We start from the raw sequence: 19,544 nt of genomic DNA, 5'->3' as shown, positions 1-19,544 counted from the left end.
ATTAGCGAAAGCTAAAAGAGCCATCCATGATGTGGGCCTGGCAGAGTCAGAACAAGAGGCTACCAATCTGGATCAAAATGTATTCCCCAATGCCGGCTCCCCATCTCCTACGGTCCCCTTCCCCAGCAGCTTTCGTAAGGTCATGCTGGCAAAATGGTAGCAACCAGCCTCCTCTAGGCCAGTAGGCAGCTATCCCAGAAAACACTGTTCCCTGCTCCAGGATTTGACTTCCCTCCAGGCAGTACCCCATATTGACACTCTGGTCACCCAGATGGTGTCGGGGTGATTCTAACTACTGAGGGGCATGATCAATTAAGTGCTTTCCTACCTTAAGAAGGTGCATGTGGCATCGGCAACAGTCATCAATGCCACCACTACCAACTCTTCTAGAGCGTGGTTGAGTGCAGTGGTTGAATTATTAGGGATCCAGTCCCCTTACCTTTTGTGATGCACTCGTTTACCCCATTAATGGTTACGAAATGGGGCATATTAGCTAAAATTGGGAGTTGGGGCATGGGGCTTGTGGATTTAATTAAGAGACCTCTAATTGGATTCTTCTCCCATAACTTATACTGGTGAGGAGAGACGGACATAACATCCAGTAAAAAGTAGGGACAGGGTGGAAGAGGAATATGCTACTTTTCTATAGGCATGCCATTTTGCATGTACAAAGTAATCAAACATGTTCCTTCCCAGCGCAGTCTGAAGTGCTGAATCCCATGGAGGCTGATCCACATAACTTCTCTACCTCTGTAAGCTAGCCCTGACACTAGTTATTTGCAGAGAAAACTGTTTGCAGGGGGAAAGGCTTAGTACACACCTTGTGTATAGCTGTGTACCTTCTGTTACCCCATTTTGTGTTTGGCCTTTCTAACAGTCTATTTACTTGAGAACTAATATTTGATGCTCTTTCTCTCGATGGTCATGTGCCTAGTTCACAATAGCAAAACCTCAATGACTGCAGTGAATTCTGATGTGTTAAGGCTAAACACACCTGTTTTGGTGAACTCATGTCCACCTTCTTGTTCACAGCGGCCTTCCTCACACAATCTGTCTGCCTAGATGACACAACAGTAAAGTTTGAGATCTGGGACACTGCTGGCCAGGAAAGATATCACAGTTTGGCTCCCATGTATTACAGAGGAGCTCAAGCTGCCATTGTGGTGTATGACATAACCAACCAGGTAAGCCTGCACTGTTCATTAACTAGTGGGGAGGGTGGGCAGTCTCAAGGTCAGAGTCAGTCGTTTGGAGGTATCATATGATCTCGACAGTTTAAGTATTTTAACCCTTCAAGTTCCTTTTGAGCTCACCTTACAGGGAGATTGAAGACAGGGCCATCTAAAGATTTAAATGTGATGGGTAATAATTGCTTAGAAACTTTGTGGACACCTTTTTAATGTGGTGTTATTGACAAGCAAGACCCTTGCCTGACCAGAGGATTGTCTTGTCTACATAAAACCTCTGCTGTGAAGTAACTTCTTTACTTACCTATTTTCTGAAGGTTGCAGATTCTGGTCTGTGCTTTGATCAGGAGCAAGCAAAACATAGAGGTCAGGTTATTTTGGAAGGCAGATTGCTCTATAGATATGTAACTTCTGAGCAAGCCTGGTCAGAAAGTACTTTTGAGTTCAATGGAGGTTACTTCAAAATCATTGTATTGTGTATTGGATTATAGGCTGGACACTGCACTGGAGGAAATCTTTATAGTAGCCAATGTTGGGATGGGTTCACACTTGTATTTATGAAACTCCTGTCCCTCTGTCATTGCATGATTAGGAATTGCTGCCTCTAATTTGGTCTTGCTGTTACACTGACTGTCTTGTCTCTTGTTACTGGGTTTCTTCTACCATGTGATGGATTCTAAGTAAAGCTGGACCTGTGCAGAAAAAGCATAGCCAGTTTTTTGCCTTTAATTTGGTTTCGCCTTGGGGCTAGCTCACATGTTATGGGTAAAGAGCATGACTCCACATATTTTTGGTTAGCATTGGTAGCCAGGACTCTGCCAATATGTAAATCCAGTAAGTCATTTAGTGTGACTTCCTTTGGGGTAAGTTTGCATAGGATTGCTATATACTTACCCGGGAGTGAGACTCATTGAACTGAATACGGACTACTTATTCAGTTCAATGTCTCTCACTCCCAGGTATAGGGTTATGCTGTACAGCTGGAGGGGATGGGTCAGGAAATATCCCTGCAGTTGTATGTACTATACTGTGAAAGACTTTGCAAATCCTGTGCAACTGCAGGGTTGATCCCTGCCCACCCCCTCACCAGTTGCTTACTCTGAGCTGTGGAAGAGGGACAGGGGCTTATTTTTCCATTGGGTGGGCGAGGTGCTTGATGTGTTCCTGCAACCCAGCAACCAGCCTAAGCTTCAAAGCCAGAGGGGGAATTTGGGACCTGTTTTGGCATTGGGTGGGCATGGCATTCTGAGCATCTCTGCCACCAAGTGCTACAATAGCAAGTCTCACTCTTTCTCTCCAGCTTATACTAAGCAGGAATATTGTGGACCTCTGATAAAAGGGTTATTCTTGTCCGTGCCCCATGTGCGTGTGGTGATCGCTGTAACATGTGAGAGGCAAAGCTCATTTCCTTGCTTCCTGTATAGTTTGTGCATGTTGCAGTAAACCATGATTTGCCCTGGTTTCACACAGTGTATACATAAATGAAAGGGCTGCTGGGATTTCTCATTTGGCTCATTTCTTTGTGTAAAGGATATGCTTGGTATCTTTCATTGATGGGAAAGGTCTTTATTTCTGTGCCTTTCTGAGATGTGGGACAGAACTGGTAGCAAATAGGAAGTCTCTTTATTTTTTGTCTGCATTCCTAATATTTTGGCTTTTTCATTGGTAGGAAACATTTGCACGAGCAAAGACATGGGTGAAAGAACTCCAGCGGCAAGCTAGCCCTAACATTGTCATAGCCTTAGCAGGAAACAAGGCTGATCTTGCCAACAAGCGCATGGTAGAATATGAAGTAAGTAGAGTTTCTCAAGCCCTGTGGCTGTGTGAGTGCCCATTCTGGATAGCAAGAATCCTGCCTGATTTGACTTCTGCAACCCACACCTATTCTTTTAGTACTAATTCCTCTCTTTTGTTAAGAGGAGAAATTGAGGATTCCCCTAGCTGGCCAATTGAGACTCGGACATCTTTCCACATGATCTTCATTATTTCATTTGTGGTCGTCTGAGGGGTAGAGCTGACTCTAGTTGAACTGGACTTATACTGAGTCTGCTTGCAAAGCATGTGTCCTTCACTGAGATATGGTCCTGTACAAGTTCTAGAATGTGCAGTTGGGAAGCTGCTTTGCCCATGTAGAAGCTTCTGTGAACCTCCATAGTTCAGGAAAATAGTATTGAAAGATTTTATTAACAGTAAGGCCCTTGGTACAATCTGTACATCTTTCAGATGTGGCAAAGCATGTAAGGTAAGAGGTAACTTCTGATTGGAAAAAGAATCCATTGCATCTAGAACTGATAGTCTATACCAGAAACATTAAAAACTGTTAGAATATGCAAAATGCATATAAGGCAATATTTGGTCTCTTGTAGATTATGATGTATTTTGGAAAGGTAGAATTATTCATTGTGTAAAGCAAAGTGTCATGTGAACAATAGGGAGAGGCTAGAATTTTGTAGGTAAATTTCCTCCATCTTATTTTAGAATTAATTTAGAATTAGAACTAGTTTCAGGATGATATCAGGCCTCTATGAAGCAAGCTTGTGGATGCAGCTGGGTAGGAATGGTGGCATCTGGCATGTGTATTCACTGCTACAGGCACAAATTTCTAGAGGCAGGTCACATGCACATAATGGCACACACTTCAGCTGCCATGCTTGCATGTATTGCCAGGAAGTGGGAGCAATAACTTTGGAGCTACCAGGCCTGGTGATATTTTCTCTATGAACATCGTTGAATCTATGAATTCCAGTAGTAACAGTACTATTCCCCACCCTACCCCAAAATAATCTCTTTGGTGTACTGGTTATACTTCTTTTTAAAAAAAACCTGTTGCCTTCACACCTTGGTCTGGAGCCAGATCAAGGTTCTGTTGGTTTGAGCATTTAGTGGTCACAGCCTTCATCTTCCTGCAAATGTTTGCCACATCTACAGGGCTAGTAGGTACCCTACTAACTTGGTAAAGAAGCACCTTTTAACATGGTGATTCTCTTTATTTAGCAGGGGGAGAGTAACTGGCCCTATCCACCCCCAGCACAGTACCTCCAGTGACTGTTGCTGGTGTCTATCTTATGTTTCTTTTTAGATTGTGAGCCCTTTGGGGACAGGGATCCATTTTATTTATCTTGTTGGTTTATTTCTCTGTATAAACCACCCTGAGCCATTTTTGGAAGGGTGTGTGTGTGTAGAAATTGAAGGAAGAAATAAATAAATAGTGACTTGCTTTTAGTAATCAAAAGCTGAGTCTTCCCAAACCACAAATCTATATTGTACCTGGCACAAAGGTAGAACATAGACAACTTTGATTATACAGTGTTGGGAAACTCTGGCACAAGATGCCCATTTGATCTTAACTGTGCCTTTATCATATTTACACACCGATAACTCAGAGGCTGCATATGCCCTTCATCGATGGACTGTAGGGAATACAAAATAATTGATAGGGTAGAGCCATGGTATAGTCAGATCCTCTAACTCTTTGATTGGTATTCTCACAGGGTCTTTCCCTGTAAAGAGAAACCACACAGCTTCCTTTGTCTTATGTAGATTTTTGAAGTGGGGCAGCATTAAAAGAACAGTTTTCCATTCCCACATAAACAGTGAATTGTGAATCTAAGATAGTACTCTGGATCAGTTACCATTTACTCTTAGCTAAGACTTGCAGGACTGCAACCTTGGAAAGCTACTTGCATCTAACATGACATCCACACACACGCATACATGTCAGATTTTGTGATCCACTTAGAGAAGGCCTACACAACTCAAAAGCCTTGGTGGGCCAGAGACACCCCATGCCTTGGTGTGCTGAGGTAAATTTTCAGTGCATTAATTTACATTACAATTAAATATTAATGAAAGCAATGATTTGTTCCATATGGATCTCTTCTCATGGGACCCACAACTTCAATCAAGAATCATGGTCAGAAAATAGGCCCTTTCTCTGCTCAGTTAGTGGGGCACCTGGGTGCATGCCGAGCCCAGGTTGGAGTCAGGGGATAAAAGTGAGGAGGAGGAAGGGGTGAAGGATGGTGTCAGTGTGTTCCAGCCCAGAGGGAGAGGGCATCTGGTCTCAAGCAGCCAACTGCATTTAACCGCAGCTGCCCATCAGCAAGGCAGGCCAAGAACGCGTCACGGCTCCTACTGTTGGATATTCCTATCTGTAGGCCAGCAGAAACATCTCTGTGGATCTGGCCCCAGACCGTCTGTTGTGCAGGTCTGACTTGGAGTTATGAATTGCACTTCAAAAACAGGTTGGTTAGAAACATCCTGGCAGGCTTCTATCAAGTTCCTGTCTCCTTTTCCCTAGTCAATTTCCCAGGCTCACTTTATTCAGAGCTGAACAGAATACTTCATCCTTGGGTTACTTCATTGTGTATTTTTCGTGAAAATTGAACAAACCTGCCTGCCCTGTTGTTGTTGTTGTTGTTGACATTTATATCCTTCTCTTCCTCCCAGGAGCCCAGAGCGGTGTACTACATACTTGAGTTTCTCTTTCACAACAACCCTGTGAAGTAGGTTAGGCTGAGAGAGAAGTGACTGGCCCATAGTCACCCAGCTAGTTTCATGGCTGAATGGGGATTTGAACTCGGGTCTCCCCAATTCTAGTCCAGCACTCTAATCACTACACCACACTGGCTCTCTTCGCAGTTCATTCTGTCTTATCCAAAACGTGTAATGTTCTGCTTCTTGTGTCTGATTCTCTTGTAGGAGGCCCAGGCCTATGCAGATGACAACAGTTTATTGTTTATGGAGACATCAGCCAAGACAGCAATGAATGTTAATGATCTCTTCCTGGCAATAGGTAACTCCTAAGACATTCCATTAGTTAGCTCCTGCAGTTTTACATCAAGTTGGGCATTGAGACTCACGACCTCTTGATTTCTAAAGTTGTTACCCAACAGCCATCGATTGATGCCAATATTATACCAGATACTGCTTTTTTTGCCTGTTCTGGTAAATGCAAATGGTGGGGGCAGAGAACAAGAAGCATTTTGCAAATGTTCATCTAATGAGATGGTGGAGCAGAGAGTGAGCTGCAATTACATTGTTACCTGCTTGCTCTCTTGCTCTTGCTATCTTCTGGCCCCTCCCCAGCTGTAAGTGAAATGTGCAGGCTGCTCATTCACCCAGTTGGGCAAAGAAATCCCCAACCAGGCAAATAACCAGGTTAGGGATTTCCCTCATCAACAGAGTGAAAGAGTGATTGGATGGGGCTGCAAGAGGGAGGAAGCCAGTCACATTCTGGGCACTTTTCCTGACTGTTTACCTGAGTGTATTCTGTCAGACTGAGTTGTCTCTCCTTCTCTACTGATCTGTGAATGGAGGCTGCTCTACTTGCTCTGTCCAGCAGAAGGAGTTGCTAGTAATAGCTGATATGGTGACACCTCTACTTGCTTTCTTTCTTGTACTTCAAATTTTCCAGATGCTGGCAAATAATAGGGAATTGAAAAGGCTGAGGACAGATTAAGTTAGTAATTCCCTGTCTCCAGCCTAGGTTTCTGTAAACACTCATGAAGTAAACAAGTTTAAATTCAGACTTTGGGGGAAGCTAGGGAAACATGCCCTCCACCCCTGTGGTCAACTGAGGTTAGCAGAACACCAGATCTAATTTAGAGGGATAAGTGATGTGTACCTCCTTTGCTTTATAATCCGTTAAAGTGCTGATAGGTGTCTCTCAATTCATACTGACCTAGCTTCCCATTTTTAACACCTGTTCTTAGTTACCTTAAATCTATCCATGATGGCAGCATTGTGACAAGACTTCAACAAGCAAGCCTGCTCTCTCAGTATATGTAGTGCCTCTGCTGCCTCTCTGGCATCAGTGTTGTCAGTGCAGTTGCCATTTGTCAGTCCCTGCTGCAGAATTCCTGTCTTGAACGATATTGGTACAAAAGTAGAGCAATTCAAGCACAGCAGACGACTCTGCTAAGATTATCCTTTGGACCATTAAAAATAGGTGAGATGGTGAAGAGCTCCCTTGATGCCTGGTATCTTCAAAATGGTAGCTGAAGAGAGGGGAGGGGTTCCTTTTCATATGCAGAATTGGGGGGTTGTCTCATGAAAACTATGGTTTTGCGTGACCTTGGCCTTTGGTTCACACATTATTTTTTTCTTTGCATAAGCAATGTATGCCACTGTGATCAGTGCTGTGCTGCCATTTGTATTGGTGATTGCCTAGTTGAGTATATTATGCTTGTCTTGAAAATATATACGAGGAATGGTTGGGAATGCTCACTTGTAGAATTGCCTTGTGTATACTATCCTAAAATATTTCAAATTCCCTTCTTAAACAGAATTTTGCCTCGTGTAGGGATTAAATAGCTGTTCTCTCCCTGCCATTCCCTGTGCCTCCTTCACCAACATGTCTTTTCCCCCTGCTTTAGCTAAGAAGCTGCCAAAGAGCGAACCCCAGAGCACAGGTGGTGCCGTGGGTCGGAATCGAGGTGTGGACCTTCATGAGCAGTCCCAGCAGAACAAGAGCCAGTGTTGTAGCAACTAAACGGTGGTGTTAAAGCAGCCAGCGAGAGATAAGATATAACCTCCATTCCCACCCCACTCCACCACACCTCACCTCCAATAACAGCATCGGCACACTTGGAAGCCGGCCCCCTTCCTTCTCCTGAGAGCTCCGTTTTAACTGCACTTCTAATGCTTCAGAAACTACCACCAGACGTCTGTTACCACCACCCCAAGGAAAGTGGAGATAGACCGACCGGGGACTAAACTTCCAAAACAAACTCTTCTTCACTTTGTATTATAGGTGCAAATAGCGACCTACTTACTTGGATTCCTCTGCTCTGTTATCTTCCATATGATACGCCTCCCCTCTCTGCACCCCTGTCTTTGGTCTGATAAAAATCTGTGTTCTCAGTCCTATAACATCCACCCTCTCTTCACCTCCACCTCCCTTTCTTTTGTTTCATGCTGTGGGGACAGGTCACAAGCGAGGGAGAACTTAATTCTTGTAGATTCATTTTTAAGAGCAAGGTTAATGGTTTTCCTCAGAAAATGCTGAGTTTTTCTGAGGTGTTTCTCTGCATTCATTTTTTTATTTCATTTATTTTCAGTGTTCAGAAAAGCTGCAGTGTCCTTAATTATTTTTTCCAGGGCAGCCTTTTGTGACTGGGTGGAGAGGAAGTTTTTATCTGAACTATCACTAGTGTTTTGCTTGCAGTGACATGAATGTGGCCCTAGGTCTCAGTGGGATGAATACAAAAATCATGTGTTGATGAACATAGAGTATATGAAGTAGTTTCCCCAAATCCTCTGATAGCAGTTAATCGATGCCTTAGTGGCTGGGACAGTAAGAGGGAGACAGTCCTCATTTAGCCATCATCCAAACTGATATATACAACTAGTGTTCGAAATCACAAGGCTACTGTTGTTTCTCCCCTCGTGTTTTGCAGGTGATGGTCTGTGGGCTGCACTTCAGTTATCAGAGGCCCAGTAGGGATATTCTGTGCTCTGCTCAAAACAGGTGTGACAAGCTTATCTGAAGCAAGAATGCGCAAAGGAGAACAAGCTCTTTGTTCTCTTGGCCTACAGTACAGAAGCCTGTCCAGGTTTTCTTTTGATATTACCTGCTCGGCCCACACCTGGCTGTAACATACTGTATGCACAGCACTGTCCATGTAGTCGAATTTTGTTCTAAGTTGCCAAAAAGAGAAGGGCCATGGCATCCTTCACGGAGCTGGGAAAGGCCTGTCCTTCATGATAGAATGATGCAGATGTAATGCAAAGCTTTGGGCAGTGGGGCTGTGATGTGCAGGAGAGTGAGAAATGGCATGCTAGATGGGAGAAGAGAGGCTAATAGGAGGGCCAGTACTGTATTTCCTGTACCCTTTTCCCAGACAGGGAGCACCCTGCTTGCCTTGTGACTGTTCCCCCTTACACCATTGTGGAATCTCCTCGTGTACAAACTCAGTCTTGCCCTATTTATGACAGTGTTGAGGGGTGGTAGTCTGGAGTGGTGGAGCAGTCCCGTCTGTGTTTGCCTGTCAGACCTCAAGGGCTGTCTAAACTTTGAGAAGACTGTTTGAATTAAACATACTCAGCCCTGTTGTGTTCAATTTTCTCTGTAAATAGTACAGCACAAATTTGTATGTAAAATTTGAGGGGGGGGGGTATTCCTTGTGGGATTTTTACTTCCCTGCTATTAGCTAAAAATAAGAGCTTTTTAAATTTCGCTGTAGATACTAGTGCTGATCTGTAAGACGAAGCATGCTACCATCTCTCACCCGCCTTCTGCTGTTTGAATAGCTAGCAGCAGTTGAGTATCTTTGTAAGTAATGGCTCTACTTCCAACAGTGGCCTTCATGGGGTCAGTAGCACCTTCTCCTCTCTCCTCCCCATATTCTTAGAGCCTCAAGCAGCAGTACAGCTTCTAAGGTGAAAAAGTTCTGCAGGTGGTGATCAGGTTTGGTTCCAAGTCAGCTGTTTACCGGCCAGAGCATCTCACAGTATACTCTCATGTGTACCCCATGCAGGCTTCCCACAGGTGTCTGTCCCTATAGTTAAACCCTGCTGTGGCAACAATTGGAATAGATCATGCTTACACACACTCTCTCTTTCTCCCCCCCCCCCCCCGCCCCGATCCAGGCATGGCTTTAAACGCTCTAATTTTTGCACATATTTAGCACCTGTATTCTAGTCTTGCATCTACTGTCCCATGCCCTGTACAGTTTAGATTGATCTCCTCCCAGACAACATGTGTTTACAACTTAAGGTTGCTTTTCACTACAAATTGGAACTGTTTGCTCCTGCACTGCTATAGACATGTGGTATTCTTCTGCTGCCTTTGAAACGGCTTTCTAGTGGTAGTGGTTATATTGAAGTAGAAACAAAGAAGGAGCCAAATTGATTTCTTTCCTCAAGCCTGTAGTAAAAAATATTCAAAGCTAAAAGTGACAGGTGCTGCAACATCTTGCCTCATTCAGTTGACAGGAGTGCAGACTTGGTTCTTAAAAAGTAATCTGATTCCTTACCACCATCATGCATTCAGCTTCTGATGTTGTTGGTTGTTAGTAAAGACTAGATTACTTTAGGAGTACTCCAGCACTTTCCACATACTTTGTTTCAGACTCTCCACCTCCATTACTCTCTTGGGGCAGAGCTCTGTATCCTGAAATGGAGTCTTGCGTCTTCGGTTGGAATAACTGTAAATCTACTTCACTGACAGTTCCATGCTTTGTTTTGCACATGTGACATTTGCAGCCACTCTGGAGGATCTAGGAGCAGGTGAATAAGCATGCCATCTTCCCTTCCGACACAGCTAAGGTGCTGTTTTGCTCTCAGCTCATGACAAAACAAAAAGACTATTTAAACACACAAATACCCTCATGTCTTCAGTTGTTGCCTACAAATGTTTGTTACTGTTTCCTGGCTCAATCCTGGACCAAGTGAGGACACTGCAGCTTTTACTTTAACCCCCCCCCCCCAAACACCTTTTTCTTCCACTTACTCTACTCTTCTGATCTTTTTTTTTTTTGCTTGAGAAAGCTCTTACATTGCATTTAAAATAACAATCATGGTAACAGGATTCAACTGCTGATTTACCGATGTATTTAATGTAAGTAAACAAAAAAAATCAGTGTATTAGATGAACTTGCTGCTTTATTGTGATTTAAGAAGTGGCTTCATTGGATCTGAATAGAAGCTGGGGTGGGGGGATTTTGACCAGTGTAAAATGACTTTTTGCAAGGGACAAAGGGTGCTATAACTTGACTCATCCATTTGATAGAAGTGCAGAGTTGTCTCTTGAGACACAATCTGGTCAGTAGGGCCAGTCCAACCATATAGGTGGCCACCTGAGATCCGTCTCTTCAAGATATGCTCTCCACATTGCCTAGGAGACAGCTTCTTTAGTTAGCCCACTGGGGCATCTAGGGCTCCATAGTCTAAATCAGTGAACATGAATTAATTTCCCCTTAAACATACTGTAAGGGTATTGGTGACAATTTAAAGTTGCCCAGAGTAACATTAAAATACCTCACAACCAAACAACCCTTGAGCCAAGCCCTGTAGCAAATGTCTTTGTATTGTAAGAGGAGGTAAAAGAACCAGCATGAAAGATACAGCTAGATAAATGTCATCTAGAATCTTCTCCCCACAAAAAAGTAAAGGTTAGAAAGCAGTACAGGCTTGATCCAGTAACAAATGAAGAACTGAGTAGGTTAGGACACACAGCTATCTGATATAAATTCCTTTTAATATGTTGAAAGGGGGAGTGCAGTTATAGCAAGATCCTACCCTTGTTTACTTGGCAGTCCTACTTTTCAATAGGACTTTTTCCTAAGTAAGTGTTCATAGGATTACAGCCATAGTCTTATCTATGGCTGTCTTCTGAAACATGGTTCACTGCAGGATGGGCATTAAAAATTTCCATGCACTAGTACTATGGAAATTTCCACCCTGACAAACTTTCTTGAAAAAAGGTGGCAACATTTGAAAGAGTTAATAGGAATGTGCTCTTTGGGAGCTTAATCTAAGTTCCCAATGAAACATAGTGCATCAGTTTGTAAATTACTCCTAGAGATACTGGGCAGCAAATGTATGAGCTCAAGAGCCAAATGATCATTATCATTGCTCACTTGTTCATGGAAAGAAGTTTTATTTAAGCCTCTTGTAGGGAGACCGAATAAAGCAACCAGCTCCTAAATGCTGGGCACTAGACTTCCAGCTAATGTTGCCTCCCATATATTCTCTGCTTGGGGTGGAAGGCCGCCTCGCCTTCTAAGGTGGAGCAGAGGTGCCATAAGCGGGGCAGGGGACTTCATGAACCCTTGGCATATACTTCCAAGCCTGAATAACTTGGACCATGTTCAATAGCTGCCTTCCAGCTTCAGGGTAAGTAGCACTAGCATTCTTGCTGAAAGCACTCAATACACAATTCTGAGACATCCTTTGTACTTAAAGAAGCAGAAACTCTTGTAGCAGCAGTTCCCAACCCTTTCCTTTTATGTGGACCACATTATTGCAGTGATGGACCACCATGTAAGCAAGCCATTTTAAACATTTTTCCCATCCCCACAGACCATCTGCAGTACACTCCTGACCACCAGTGGTCTCTGGATCACAGGTTGGGAACCACTGCCTTATAAAAGCACAAAGGTAGACAGTGACACTAGCAACAGCCACTGGAGGGATGCTGTGCCAGTAGGCTGAAGGGGGCCAATTGCTCTCCCCATGCTAAATATAAGAACCAGCACTTTAAAAGGTGTTTCTTTGAGTTAGCAGAGCATCTTACCCATTTCTAGTTAAAATGACTTCTTGCTTGTCATGAGCTGTGTTCTGCATGGTGTATAAAGTTGTGGCGTAGAGTCGTCGTTGACTCCTGGTGATCACAGAGCCATGTGGTTTACAGGAGGGGTTTACCATTGCCATCTCCTGCGCAGTATGAGATGATGATGACTTTCAGCACCTTCCTATATCGCTGCTGCCCAATATAGATGTTTCTCATAGTCTGGGAAACACCCCAGCGGGGATTCAAACCAGCAACCTCTTGCTCCCTAGACAAGTTGCTTCCCTACTGCGCCATTAGGTGGCTGCAGGCTGTATACTTGGAGCTAAAAAGTGGCTCCTCAGTTTATTGTTTGCCAAGCTGCATTCATTTTACACCTAGATGATTCTTCCTGCTATAGGATTCTTAGTACAGCTGTTTAAATATTGGTAAGAGAGAGCGAGCAGGTGGGCAAAAAGGTCCTGAAAGAGAGATAGAACAAGTAGCCAAATGGTCCTTGAAAACCTTGTATCATTTGTCTTAAAACTGACAACCTTGGTTGTGTTTCAACAAAATGGCCAGTAGATGGTACTGTTGGATAAGTTGTCTGTCTGGAATGCTAACCCTTCAAACAGGATTTTATTAAAATTTTAATTCAATTTTACACTACTTTTAAAGAAAAAACACTGACAAAGCAGCTTCAAGAATATCTTACTGCACAATTGCTATTTTTGGTGTTAAAGGAGATATCTGTCAGAAACCAGACAAACTAGAAATGGAATAAAACTGCCTATTTGGGAGGAGGGAGGGAATGAACAAACTTATATTGTTCTCCAAAAGGGAATATTTTCCTTTTTTCTTCCCTCCCCTCTCAAAAAGTGGGAGGGGATATTATGCATTGTTCCTTGGAGTCTGTAATTTATTACTTGTCCAGTGTCATATCTATGGTTCAGTAGGGGCCTGAACATGTCTTCTAAGCTAGAATTTAATATTTTGGCTTCAAAATGTTAGACCTTATATCACCACTTGCTGCAACAATGGGAGTTTGGTTCCATATTATATTGGTTCCAATCATTACCTAAATAAAACTACCATAGGCAAGGGCTGATCCCAGCCTCCTTCAGAAAAGGTATAGTAACTTGAAACAAGTATGGCTTTCTCCAGTCTTTGATCCAAATTGATTAGTTCCACTGGATGTTACTGAAGACACAAGGAGTTGGGGTTTCAGTCCCCCCAATCTTTTTTTTTTTTAAGGTTTAGACTTGGACTATAGTGTTGCTACCTACCACAAGAATTAACTCTAATATTTATGCACCTGACAAAGTGGCATCCTCAGTCATAGTGTTTATAGGAAAACCAGTAGAGGCAAAGCTAATTCAGAGTCTATGTTGAATAAAGCTAGAGAGGTGCCTTTATGCAGTATGGAGTGGTTTCCTAGTTACAAGGTGCACATATAACTGACAATACAAGGCCAAACTGCTTTTTTCTGGTAAGAAAGCATCCCAGAGTAATCTGCTTGGAATGAAGACTTCTATTATAGTATTGTCCTTATTGTTAAGTTCTTAGGTAGTCATTCTGGCATATGCCACTCTGGGAGATTTACAAATATAAATCATTCAAAAAAGGATGCTCTTAACTACCAAAAAAGCGGCACAAATATTCTGTACTTAGGTGTAGCCCAATGACAATTGTAGTATGATCTTGTGCATAATTATTTTTGAACTCTTACTTGGTTCAATGGGACTTATTCCCAAGCAGTGGCGTATCGGGGGGGAACGGCGCCCAGGGCAAGCTCTGGCCCTGAAATGGTGCCCCCCCCTGGCCCCCACATACCTGTGCCGGCGCGGCGGCGCCCCAGGTAGCAGATCGCCAGTGGTGGTGGCGGCGGGTCGCCCGCCGAGTGCGGTGGCGGGCAGCGGAGGGTCACCCGCCGAGTGTGCTGGTGGCTGATGGCGATTGGCTGTAGCGGCCCGAGCAGCATCGGATCGCCCGCCGACCGGGCCAGAAGGCAGGCCTCGGCGTCACTCTGCCTGCACTCCTCAGCGGGTGATCTGCCGCCGCTCGGGCCGCTACAGCCAATCGCCGCCAGCCACCGCCGCACTCGGCGGGCGACCCGCCGCCACCGCCAAATCGCCACTGCACGCACGCCGCCACACTCGGCGGGCGATCCGGGGGGATGCCACTTCTTGGCGCCGCCCCATGTGACCCGCTGGGGTGGCGCCCAGGGCACATGCCCTGCCTGCCCCCCCTATCGTTGCGCCCCTGTTCCCAAGGCCCATGTTTTGGAATGGAAACCTCTTCCCTGGAGGCTTCCTTGTGTGGAGTTGTACATTAAAAAAACAGACATTATCTATATACTCTCCTTTTCTGATTGCATAATTGGCTTGCCTTTGGGGACAGTAGTAGTATAAAACTACCATTAGTATCTCATCCCAGTTGAGGACCAGTATTGGTCTCCATATCTTTGTACTCCCTAATTGTTATGTTTTTCTTGGAGAAAGTTGGGCCTGGTAGGAATCTAATGATCCTTTTTAATGAGTTTTATACAATGCAGCCATTAACTTGTGCCGATTAAACTCTTCAGAGCATGTATAATGGTTTTCAAAACTAGGTGAAACCTTGCATGGTCTGTTGACCAAGTTTCACCCTTCATTATTGTGAGATACACAAGATTTCAACTAGCACACTGCAAATCTTCACTAGCTCACATGTGCATTTTGACCTATAGGGACACAAAACTCAGTCTCCACAAATATAAGGCAGCAGATAACAAAATGAGCTCTTTTTAAATTAAAGTATGGATTAAAGTACTCCCCTTCTGCAAAAGCTTGAGGTGGCTTACAACAAATAAAAATACAGCCAGTAGTGAAATCCATTAAAGCAGCAGCAAGCTGATATTCACAAAATGGGGCTGTCTTGTTTTTTCTCCCGAATTTCTCACACATGTATATAAACAAGTATTGTCAATGTCAGTCATTGGTATGCATCAAGGATTTTTGTTTGGACATTCATAAAACTTGTTGAGGGTTGTTCATTCACTAAACACCATCTTAGCTGGAAAAAACTTGAGTTGAACCACACACAAGCTCTATTCACACATTATGTTCAGCCCTTGTACAATGAGCATACAGTGAGCGTACACATGTACAGATCTGGACACTGGTGCTATTCACACATTATGCAGGTACAGCAGGACATGCATTTGAGGGACCAGTAGCCAGGTTCACATTTAAAACAAATGAACGCAGTGACAGTATTCACACAAACACATGTGACATCTTAACACAGGTATAACTTAATGTCTGATTAGGCCTACAGAGAGATAGGGAGATGTCCACTGATAATGATAAACAGCTGGAATACTTAAAGTGAATGCTAGTGGTCATAGGAGAGCTATTCCTTTTAACATGTCAATCTCCTATTGCACTTGTTTTGCATTTAGTCAGTCATTCAGTTCCACGAAGCATTAGTATAGTATATGTCACTAGTATAACTAGTCGTGTATATGGTACCTTGGAGGAAGTGATCTAATTTGATTACTTAAATTAAGAGCAACAACTGACACACCATTGAGCATCTGGAGGTGATCATCATGTATATGGGTACATGGAGAAATGCAATTATGCCTCTTAACTGGGGTGGGAGAGGGGGGAAATACTTTCCTCTTTGTCTTGCCTACTCTTCTAGCAGCCATCTAATGGCACAGCGGATAAATGACTCGCCTAGCGAGCAAGAGGTTGCTGGTAATATGGGAAACAACTATATCAGGCAGCAGTGATATAGGAAGGTGCTGAAAGGCATCATCTCACACTGTGTGGGAGAAGGCAATGGTAAACGCCTCCTGTATTCTGCCAAAGAAAACCACAGGGCTTTGTGGGTGCCAGGAGTTGACACAGACTTGAGGGCACAACTTTACCATTATCTTTACTCTTCTATCCAGGGCAAAGCCCAGTGATGCAGCCTGCCTCTCAACAAGGACACATCAGTATTGCCACAAATGGGGAAGGTGGCTCCATCTCTTTATGATAAAACAAACAGCACTCAGTTTCTTAGTTCTCAACCCAGTCTTCATTCAAACAGGTTTTGTTATGAAGTCAAGATGGCAGTTTAATGGTTCTGCAAACAGTTTAATGTGGCCAGCAGAGTCACAGAAATGTTCTTCAAGACTCGGGTATACTACCAAAGCTGAAAGAAGGAATTTATTGCTCAGAGTAGGGCGTGGGAAAGGGCTGTGTGTTAACATTTACCCTGCAATGTTCTGATGGGGTGAGAATTCCCTTCTTATACTGGTTCCATCCAATCTCTTATGTTGGATGGAAGCAGTAGTTTTGGCTGTTAGACCTGGCTGGTGTCATAAAACCTAGTGGTTCAAAAGGAATCTACGGAGTCATGTTGGGAATAATTTACTCAAGTATCAATCAAGCTATATTTACTGGCTCCCTATGCCAGTGTATTATGCCTTTGCACTATGGGCCCATGGCATGAGGTAAGGGGTTCTTGGTCTGTGGAGGAAAATACACTGCAGTCTAACATCTTGATACCATTCATGTTTACTCAGAAGTTCAATGGGATGTATGTGAATAGAGAATTGCAAGGTAACAAGGTGTAGTTGCATTCTTGACTTTTGCATAACAATCCACAATGCATATTTGCTCCTTAAGATAAGGAGCACGCAGAGCTTAGACCATGTATCAGATAAAATCAGAAACAGTGGGATGTGAACAATACCATAGGAATTGCATCCCTGGACTAGTAAAATATCATTAACCCATTCTGAGCCAAGAATTGAATGGGCCACAACCACCCCTTAAAAATCAAACTGAATGCAGGAAACTATATATGTTATAGATGCTTGAGAACCCAAAACTGGCCAGTATTATACTTGTATCAATCCCATCATAGCCAGGCATGGCCATTTCATAAACAATGTCTTAAATTAATTTATTTGATTTATATACTGCCCTTCAAAAAATGGCTCAGGGTGGTTTACATCAAAATAAAAACAATTAAAATCAATTAACAAAATAAAAACTAAATCAATTAAACAATTAAAATCATTTAAACATTAAAATCATTAACATTAAAATCATTAACATTAAAATCATTTAAAACCAACATTAAAATTTTAAAACCATAAATCTAATTAAAGGCTTGGGTGAATAAATGTGTCTTCAGTGCCTTTTTAAAAGTAGCCAGAGAGTGGGAGGCTCTTATTTCAACAGGGAGTGCATTCCAAACCATTCAAATCACAAATCAGTTCTGGAGTGGCCCAAGGTATTACAGTGCCTGAAGTAAGGCATCAAATACATCTTTGCCCCATGCCCCTGGTATGGGCCAGCCCTCGCTTTCAAAACAGACCCTTGCAAGCTTTGAAAGTGAAGGTGTAGTGGGGAGGAAGGGAAGTTGCTGGTTGCCTTCTTTCCTCATACTTCTTGGAGGCTTTACAAGGGATGTGAGGAGAGGTGCTCCTTGCAAAGCCTGCAAGGGTCAACTTGATTCCTGTTGGTGTCCCAGTTAGGCAACTGCCTCACCTCACTTCATGAAAGGGCAGCTAATGGTATTCCCAGGGAACAGCCTAGAAGGGAAGCTTCTCAAAACTGACTAAAATATGTTTCATTAACTGAGATGAGTGAGGGAACAAAAGCCACAAAACATCAACAAAATCCACACTGCAGTAGCAATTCTGTAATAAACACAATTCTGCAAAAGAGAACCAGAACACTAACTTCCAGTCTGTGTAGACCAACCAAAACCATATGTTCCATTGGTCTAGATGGCAGTGATCTCTCATCTAACACGTCCAAAGATTCTTCATTAGGCTACCCACTCTGAGGAAGTAGTAATATTGTAGAAAAATAACCCAGAATGCTGAGCTGTGCAGACCAGTGAAAATAACACAAGACATTGGACTAAATTGCATTCCAGTCAGTTTGGGCCTGTAGACATTCCTGCCCTCTTTTCTTTGAAGCCAGATTGTTTTACTACACCTGGGACTTTCTCATGGAGGACAACTGGTGCTTGCTGTTGTTTGCCTCAGACATTTATTAGAGGCAACTTAAAGCTGAGATTTTTTTTTAAAACACCACCACACAGTTTATTACCCAGAACAGGTAGAAGCCGTGCTGCCACCAAGTTCATGTGGGCCTTTAGCCAAGTGCTGTTGTAGCCTCTTTCCACCTTAGTAGGTTAGCAGTGGTGGAGTTACGCGGGCAGCCACCATCTTTGTTTACTAATAATGTAATGCATTCACCCCAGTTCCTGCATCCAGTGACAGAATGGAGGAGATGAATGCATTGCATTATAGTTAAACAAGGATGGTTGCTGCCAGCAGCCTGACTGCTGAAAAGGACTCCAGGCAACAGCTGTCTGTTCCCCTGGGGTTTGTGCAGAGGCTTACCTTGGTGGCCACGGTAGTGACAACAGCTCAGAGCACTACTCAGCGGCAGCCATATTTTTTTAATGAGGGCTCAAGGGTCACTTATGGTTATGGGTCCCCAGATGGCCTTGGGGCCCTCAACTACGGCCCTGGCTGGTCGCTCTCTGGCGCCAGCCCTGGGTAAAGTAATGTGAAATTCTATCTTGTTTACTGCTCAGAACAGGTACTGGGGTTTTGACTTTATGAAAATTTTGTGGATTACTCCATCATTCACCTCTAGTCCTGTGCAGTGAGTGAATCTACCTGTGTTTCATGCCTTAGAACTACTTGTTCCAGTGTTGTTGTTTGTTTAAAATTGATTTGGGCAGAGATTAACAACAGCTTAATAAGATGATAAAAGAGGACTTTCTTCCTTGGAGGCCTTCAGGAGAGCCTTAAAGACCCATCTCTTCAGCCTGACTTTTAATTAAATCTAGTTTTCCTCTTAATTTTAATTAGATTGAATCTGGTGTAAATGGTCCTTGAATTTGTTTGATTCTGTGTTTTTTATCTTCATGTAAATCGCCCTGAGAGCGGTATATAAATTGAATGAATTAATGAATAATGCCAGGATCTCATGTTCAAAATAGTGTTCTTATGTGTCTCCAATATATCCCACGGTTGTTAAAACACAATTGCTGTTTATAAAATATTTATTACAGCTGTGTTGTTCTGGATGGGTTCTGGTTTGGAAAGTTTATAGGGGTACAATATTGGAAAGGTGGGTCAA

At 43.2% G+C, this 19,544-nt stretch overlaps 1 protein-coding gene across 1 annotated transcript in view; it reads left to right on the top strand.

Annotated features, from left to right (window-relative positions):
- Nucleotides 1–10,775, top strand: part of RAB5B (RAB5B, member RAS oncogene family) — a 38,325-nt gene extending 27,550 nt beyond the window's left edge. The window contains exons 3-6 of the mRNA XM_053291267.1: nucleotides 1,033–1,184; nucleotides 2,857–2,979; nucleotides 5,889–5,982; nucleotides 7,565–10,775. Coding sequence (XP_053147242.1) covers nucleotides 1,033–1,184; nucleotides 2,857–2,979; nucleotides 5,889–5,982; nucleotides 7,565–7,680 — 485 coding nt within the window. The 3' untranslated portion in view covers nucleotides 7,681–10,775. The remainder of the gene's footprint in view (nucleotides 1–1,032; nucleotides 1,185–2,856; nucleotides 2,980–5,888; nucleotides 5,983–7,564) is intronic.
- The last annotated feature ends 8,769 nt before the right edge of the window (nucleotides 10,776–19,544 follow it).

The sequence above is a fragment of the Hemicordylus capensis genome, chromosome 2 (genome assembly GCF_027244095.1).
Source record: "Hemicordylus capensis ecotype Gifberg chromosome 2, rHemCap1.1.pri, whole genome shotgun sequence".
NCBI lineage: Eukaryota > Metazoa > Chordata > Lepidosauria > Squamata > Cordylidae > Hemicordylus > Hemicordylus capensis.
Note: the sequence above shows the minus strand (reverse complement) of the source record. Positions and strands in the feature narration are given on the sequence as shown.